The 7,691-nt window shown below is 34.5% G+C and overlaps 3 protein-coding genes across 3 annotated transcripts; 1 reads left to right on the forward strand and 2 right to left on the reverse strand.

Moving 5' to 3' along the window:
- The first annotated feature begins 402 nt into the window (after nucleotides 1-402).
- LOC129567313 (inactive pancreatic lipase-related protein 1-like) lies at nucleotides 403-2,892 on the forward strand. Its single transcript, XM_055444078.1, has 6 exons — nucleotides 403-538; nucleotides 700-999; nucleotides 1,437-1,652; nucleotides 2,004-2,115; nucleotides 2,191-2,469; nucleotides 2,553-2,892. Exons 1-6 carry the CDS (start codon nucleotides 499-501, stop codon nucleotides 2,623-2,625), a joined length of 1,020 nt encoding a protein of 339 aa, XP_055300053.1. The 5' UTR covers nucleotides 403-498; the 3' UTR covers nucleotides 2,626-2,892.
- Nucleotides 2,854-4,812, reverse strand: LOC129567312 (glutamate receptor ionotropic, kainate 2-like). Its single transcript, XM_055444077.1, has 6 exons — nucleotides 4,720-4,812; nucleotides 4,382-4,645; nucleotides 4,202-4,317; nucleotides 3,957-4,121; nucleotides 3,188-3,883; nucleotides 2,854-3,124 (listed from the first exon to the last, which is right to left on the reverse strand). Exons 1-6 carry the CDS (start codon nucleotides 4,720-4,722, stop codon nucleotides 2,881-2,883), a joined length of 1,488 nt encoding a protein of 495 aa, XP_055300052.1. The 5' UTR covers nucleotides 4,723-4,812; the 3' UTR covers nucleotides 2,854-2,880.
- A 396-nt stretch (nucleotides 4,813-5,208) lies between these two features.
- LOC129567561 (glutamate receptor ionotropic, delta-1-like) lies at nucleotides 5,209-7,691 on the reverse strand. Its single transcript, XM_055444614.1, has 4 exons — nucleotides 7,588-7,691; nucleotides 6,826-7,515; nucleotides 6,471-6,718; nucleotides 5,209-5,333 (listed from the first exon to the last, which is right to left on the reverse strand). The coding sequence occupies exons 1-4, from the start codon at nucleotides 7,641-7,643 to the stop codon at nucleotides 5,209-5,211; spliced, it is 1,119 nt and encodes a 372-aa protein (XP_055300589.1). The 5' UTR covers nucleotides 7,644-7,691.

Consider the following 7,691-nt stretch of genomic DNA (forward strand, 5'->3'; position numbering starts at 1 on the left):
TTGTAAACACCAAACCTGCAACAGATAAGCAGCAGATCGAACGAATACGAATCACACAATGATTTACGTCACAAGATTAGACGAACAAGATAATTGTTTGGTTCGCAATGGTCATTCTGCGTTCTGATTGGTCGATCATGGCAATATTCAACCGAAAAATACTTTTTTTTTTGCACTGAATCATTTATTGCGAGCCTTGATGTTATTCTCTCACTATATAAATTTTATCATTTTCATCATAATCTGAAGATGTTTTCAAATTTCTCATCAGTTTTTTTTTACGCATTATTATTGAACCACCATCTATTTATGATCCCAATTGATAAAAAAAATTATTGTTCATTTCATAAATACCAATTGAGTACCGATGCCAGAGTATAAATAGACCACACCGTGTGGATACTCGATTATTTTATTCATTGCAATTCAACTGAACATTTCGCACTACAGTGTTGGCTATAAGTATTTTTTAATTTTGACGAAATCTATTGTACTCTGATGATGGTGCTGTTTCTTCTTTCTTTCGTTGCGTTTTTGGGTAAGTATTTTGTCAGATGATTAAAACGGAAGATTTCGAAAGAGAAGAAAAAGACTTACGTTTTGAATTTAAATCAAAGAAGCACTAATTACCAAACACCATCAATTCAGTTTGAATAATTTTGAATCTTTTACTTATAATTTCTAATTGAAAATTTCCAGCACATACGAATGCAAACCCTATCGATTCAAATAAATGGGTCTTCGTGCCAACACGCAATGGATTAATTACGCGTGTTAATTTAGCAGAAGCTATGGCACAAGTTGAGCCATACTTTTCAGTCGAACAAGATGTTACATTTGAATTGTACACTTTGAAAAATAAAATCACACCGCAAATCCTTTTGATGGATAACGTTACTTCGATCACTGCATCGAATTTCAATAGAAATGTGCCCACACGCATTTATGTTCACGGATTTCTCGAATATGGAGGAAACATGAAAAAAATCTTCAATGACGGTAAGTTGGTAAATTCGAAAATCAATTTCAAAATCCAAATGAATTGTACACACAGGAAGGTGATTAAAGGACATATCAAAAAATATTGATCGTAGGAAAGCTTCGAGTCTTATCAAATTTAGCATGAAAAAAATTTCTATCTTATCAAAAAACATTCATGATTTAGAAAAAAGATTTTCTTCGAGTATTTTTGACGCAATATCTTTGCAAACTTCTCTTAGTTATGACCTTCGTTTTCAGCGATACTTGAAAAAAGTGATTAATACCATTCAAGTGTTCTCAAAGAAAAAACTTAAATTTTTTTTAAAAGTATTTCACTGGCCTTCAAGGTCATCTCAATAAAATGTAGGAAAAAATGTCGCTACATTTTATTTTTAAACAATTTTATTACAATCAAATTCAATATTTTTGATAATCATTTCAATTTCTTTCCTCAGCATTCTTATCGAAAGCTAAAGTCGATGTAAATTTGATTTACGTAAACTGGGAAAAATCGTCACAAACGATCAATTACATTGCAGCTCGTAACCGTGTAGAATCGATTGGTGCTCATGTTGCTGCCATGATCGATTACATGGCTTACCATGATCTCGTCTCCATAAATGACATAAGTTTAATTGGCTTCTCATTGGGTGCTCATATTGCTGGAATTGGTGAGTTTACACTGCTATGCTTTAATATACATTCAGTTCGTCATTTATCATTTTCATATGGTCAAGTTGGTCAAGTCAGTGTCTAAAAAAAATCACATTTTTGAACACGCCACACTAACTTGGCTGTGAGAACACTTTCCGTCGTTTTATCACTATAAATGGAAACCTCGAGGTCAATTCCAAATTTTTAGAAAAGCTCCAAATTGGTGGTCATGATTGTGGCATAGTTTCTGATTTGGGCATGCCCACATCGCCGATTTCAAGTTCATGAAGAATAATATTGATCCACCCTACCAAACATATGTATTGACTTACCGAGAATTTATACCAAATACTGTTTTCTCTATACAGCTGGAAAGCATGTGCAAACCGGAAAATTGCCAAAAATCATCGGTTTAGATCCAGCTGGCCCACTGTTCTCCTTGAATAAGCCCAATGAACGATTGGATCGTCTCGATGCAAAGTAAGATGCATTTATTAAACTACTTACAAATGCTTTAACACTTAAAAATCGTGTATATTTCTTTCCTAACAATAGATATGTTGAAATCATTCACACCAACGGGGCATTCTTGGGAATGCATTATCCAATCGGAACGGTTAGCTTCTACCCAAATCATGGTTTAAAACAAACGGGATGCTTGTGGGATCCAACTGGTACATGCTCACACTTACGTGCATTTAAATATTTCGCCGAAAGTATTTACTCGACCGTCTCATTCTACGCCTATCCATGCGCATCATTCGAGGATATGAAGAAGGGAAATTGTAAAGGCGTTGGATTGCGCATGGGTGGAGAGCCAGGCAATTACAATGCGTAGGTTGAAGTTATTTTAATTTGTTTGGTTACTTTTACTAAAAATGGATTGCATTTTTTCTTCTTTTTTTTTTTGCAAACAGTGAGGCCAGCATTTACTACTTGACTACAAATTCGAAGTCAATTTTTGCCCGCGGTGGATCGCGTGATATGTAAATGGCTAGCAAAATTTGGAAAAATGATTCACAACACAATTTTGTTAGCTTGAATCCAATTCCATATTTTTTTTTTGCTCATTTTGAAAAAATTAAAATTTCACTGGAACATTCTTAGAGCAAAATTGAACATGTGTATTTTTTTCATAAAAAAATATTATATAATATAAGCAGGGCCCTAAATATAAGTAATTTATGATGAATAAATATTTTTCTACATTCAAGTATTAAAAGAAAGAAAGAAATAAATAATAAATCAATAAGAAAATGGTGTGTTTGGTTTCTTCTGATTTTTGCATCGCATGTTGCGAAATAAAATCTCAACGCCCAGAACCAGTAAAGATAATCCATATCCAAATAACATCAAAATGACAGCTGGTTTAATTTCATTCAAGCCAACTGTCACGAAACCGCTTAGACCACCTTTACAATCTGGTTTCGTTGGTATCCATCGAAGTTCGTCTCGCTTCATCAGTCCGATTTCCTTTTGCCATTTAATTCTAGGTAAATAAAGAACTTCTTTTCAATCATTGTAAAACAAGTATAAATACCAAATACGAAACCTTTGCCTTATCAATTCATTGTAGCCGCTATTGCGTTCCACCAGTATTGTTGTTGTTGGCAAAACGATCATTTGAATTTCCTTTATACCACATTTCTCCGACTCGGCAAATGTTTCACTGATTGCCCTATAAGCAGATGGACTGTCCACTTGAAATGCAAACAATTCGGTTCGAACTCGTTCAATGCCAACAAATGGATCATCAATCCACCCTTTTTCACCTTGTGGCAATACTTTTTTGTCATAAACATCCATTACGCCTGTATACTTGGCATGCACCATATACCGTGCATAATCGGCTTCATACATACCAACCTTCAAAGGCGATGCAATCAAATCATCAAGGCTGCTGATAAAATCACTTGGACTTTGTAAGAGTGCAACAATACTCGCTGAATACGATGTAAACAAAGCCAAAGTAGCAGAAAATGTGGTCAATACGACAAAACGGCCGGAAGTTGTTGGTATGTGTAAGTGAGTACCCTGTTGACACACCGCTCCCAAAATGAATGTCGCAATGTCAAATGCGGTGATGGACATTTTCTTCAGAATGGGATGATGCATCAACTGAAGCATCATGATAACGAAAACAACTAACATCAGAATAAAAATACAAATCCAAATGTCTATCCCCAGCGGCAACACGAAAATATTTGCAACGGTTGATAATGATGGCTGACGAAATATTAAAGGTGTTCTGAAAAAAGTATTCGGAAGGATCAAAGTGGGCTGATATAAACATATCAAATGGTCAAATAATTCAAGTAAACCTTGGCGTGAATATGTCGCCAGCAAATTCTGCATATAACAATTGCTCCGATCTCATGATAACGCCATGCATTGTCATTTGGATTTGATTCTTCTGAAACAAGCTCGTTATTCCATCGAAAGTATCATTTTCTGACCACCCCATTTTCGCCAGATGCATAAGACAACTGAAAATATCATTCTTATAGCAACAAAAAAACGCCAAACAATATCTTTTAAAAGTCATAATGTTTCGGCTAAGTAAAACCTGAAATTCATATTCTCACGAAGGTTTCTTCCCAAATTGATTGAACCTTTCGTAAAGACATCAACATGAGTGTCCGATGGGTTATCAAAACTAGTCAATCGTTCTGGATATTCCATCTTCAGTAGGGAGAAGCAAACATCAAAGAAAAAACTTCAACCAGATCAAAAGTTACAGAAATACCACTAAACCGCAAGTAATGTTGATTCCTTTAAGATTTTGTCGCCGTGTGTATGAGAAATTAGCCGCAGATACTATCAGACCATTCATATTTGTAATTGCTTCGATTACACCATTTTCAGTAATTTCAATGTCATATCCATAGTTCAATTTATATGCATCGAAAAGTTTCCATTGTATCGTATCATTATTATGGTATCGCTGCGCGATGAACAAATCACTTATAGGCATTGCATTCAATTCATTGAATTTGGATTTGTGTTCAACCTGAAACCATTGGTTTTTATTGATAATTTATAGCTTTGCAATATACACTTCAAGCCAACAACAGTCGTACTAACCATCGATTCGCCACTTGCCAAGCTTGCTTCGTTGTAATCGATGAACAGCCACAAATTGTTATTTTTAAATATGACACCATGATCTTCGCTATGGAAGATTGTCTTTATATTATCACACTTTTTGCCAAGGATGAACCCTTGTACAGTGTGATTTGGTGTGTCGATAAGTCGTGGTATTACTTCAAAAGTACCTATAAAACGTGATTGTATATTTGCCTCTGATAATGCATGCGATATTTCTGCATTGCTACCTGTTGAAAAAAAAACACGAAAACCAATCAACTTTCGAAGACTTTGATACGCAAGCGGATGTTTGATATTTCTAGAATAAAATTTTATTGCTTTCAACCAAGTTAAAGTGAAAAAAAAACGGTGTCCATGCGTCTGAGGATCTGTAATATATACTTTGATCTTGAACACGTGGCATAATAACACGTTTATCGGCAATTTCTTAAAATGGTCTAAACTGTTGAAATATTGGACTTGTTTCTACTCACTCAGCGAAAAGCATGTGAAATGTGTCAGAATACCGACATTGCGAACACGATAGTAGGCCAATACGACTTTGATATAATCACTGATTTCCGTCTCTAAAAGGCGAAGTTCACACAAATCTAAAGCGAAACATATCAAAATAAGTATGAAGAATTTGGTGTCCATCGTCGTAATACTCAAGTAAAACACTGATATGCCTTGAATGTTGGCCACTTTTGTGATGTTTGAAAGCTTTGGATAAAAAGTGCAATCGTTTCGAAATCTATGCAAATAATACACATATGGCGTTGTAATTTGAATTTATTGAAGTGAAAGCAATTGGAAAATGAATTTGATTTAGAATCAATAACCATCTAAAATTCCAAATTCAACAAATTATATGACAATATTCGCTTTGATTCTCCAATTTCCTATCAAGAATTGCATATTTTCATCGGTCGAATTGCAATCACTCAGCGGTAAATCATCAAATGATGAATAATTTATCAAATATTTCTATAGTATTCTATGTTAAATCGATCAAATATTTCGAATTATTTCAAAGGAAAAATACAGCGAAAAATGCAAGGAAATTATTCTGTTTTTGCAATTTGATTACATAAATGTTGTTTTCGACATCTGGATTTTGAAGTAAAGGCTCTATTTCCTAGGTGGCCGATTTTCGTCGCCGATTCGAAAGAGCATTCGGAATTTTTGCTATAACTTTTGAGCCACTGAACGGATTTTAACAAATTTTATATTTTTTGAAAGATATAAACTTCATCTTTCTAAAAATACAAAATTTTTAAAAATCAAGTGGTTCGATAAATATAGCGAAAATTCTGAAAATCGGCTAAGATCGGTCGCCGATTTAAGAATTTTTGATATATTTATCGAACCACTTGATGGATTTTTAAAAATTTTGTATTTTTAGAAAGATAAAGTTTATATCTTTCAAAAAATATAAAATTTGTTAAAATCCGTTCAGTGGCTCAAAAGTTGTAGCAAAAATTCCGAATGCTCTTTCGAATCGGCGACGAAAATCGGCCACCTAGGAAATAGAGCCTTAATAGCAATTTTGTTATTTTTTACCTTGGAAATCTGAAATTATTTCTGCATATAATACATTCTTAAACTGTTATCATTCTTTCATTTGTCATATATTTTTTTCTCTACCAGTGCTTTGGTGAGTGCAGTTGCAATTTTAAGCGAATAATATTGTGAAGAATGAATTATTCTATTCTGAATAATTGAAACCAATTAATGATTGAATCTACCCATCAGGTTATGGCAGGAGACCAATGTATAACCATGAAATCGATTAGCATATTTATAATGCACTCGCTCTACTAGTATAATAACAATCGATAATGCATAGCCAACCAATAAAAGAATGATTGCCGGCTCAATGACATTTAAATCAACTGTAATAAATGCCGCTTGGCCACTTGTACATTCTGGTTTCTTTGGGATCCACCGAATTTCTTCGCGTTTCATTAGACCAACGTCTTTTTGCCAAGTTATCCTGAGAAAAATCCAACCAATTCAAAAATGAAATCACATGACAACCAATGATAATATTTATCTAAAATCCTAAAGTTTTACATGCAATATAAATTGAACTATGATTACCTTTGTCGAACCAATTCCTTGTAGCCACTGTTCTTTTCGACGGCAATTGTAGATGTTGGTAATACGATGATTTGAATTTCCTTTATGCCACATTTCTCCGATTCGGTGTATGTTTTCTGGATGGCTTTGTAAGCGGATTGACTGTCCAATAGGAATGCAAATAGTTGTGTGCGAACTTTTTCGATGCCAACAAATGGTTCGTAAATCCATCCAGCAGCTCCCTGTGGCTGTATCTTCTTTCTATAAATTTCAGTTATTCCCGAAAAGTTGGATTTTACATAAAAATGTGTGTATCCAGCTTCGTGAATGCCAACTTTCATCGGAGATGCAATCAAGTCGTCAAGAGTTTTAATATAATTGCTTGGACTCTGTAAAAGTGCCACAATGCTCGCTGAATAGGATGTGAAAAGTGCCAAAGTGGCTAGAAATGTGGTCAAAACAATGAATCGACCGGATGTGGTGGGTATGTTTAAGTGAGTGCCCTGTTGACAAAATGCACCCAGAATAAATGTCACAACATCGTATAATGTAACTGACGATCGGAGCAACGGATGTATCAACTGTAGTGTCATTACAATGATTATCACCACTACCAAAATGAACGTACACTTCCATACGTCCAATCCAAGTGGTAACACAAAAATATTGGCAACCGTTGTTAGTGCTGGCTCACGGAAAATCAACGGTGTTCTAAAAAAAAAATTGAACAAAATCAGTGAAAAAATGCCTTCATTTTAATCAGTCGTTTCATTCGTCTCAAACCTTGGTGTGAATATGTCTCCTGTGAAATCGGAAAACAGCAATCGCTCCGGTCGCATACTGTTTCATTTAATGAAATTCAAATGAAAAAGAGACAAATCAAAAAC

This window comes from Sitodiplosis mosellana, unplaced genomic scaffold (assembly GCF_009176505.1).
Source record: "Sitodiplosis mosellana isolate CC-2019 unplaced genomic scaffold, AAFC_SMos_1.0 Smas_scaffold_11, whole genome shotgun sequence".
Taxonomy (NCBI): Eukaryota; Metazoa; Arthropoda; class Insecta; order Diptera; family Cecidomyiidae; genus Sitodiplosis; species Sitodiplosis mosellana.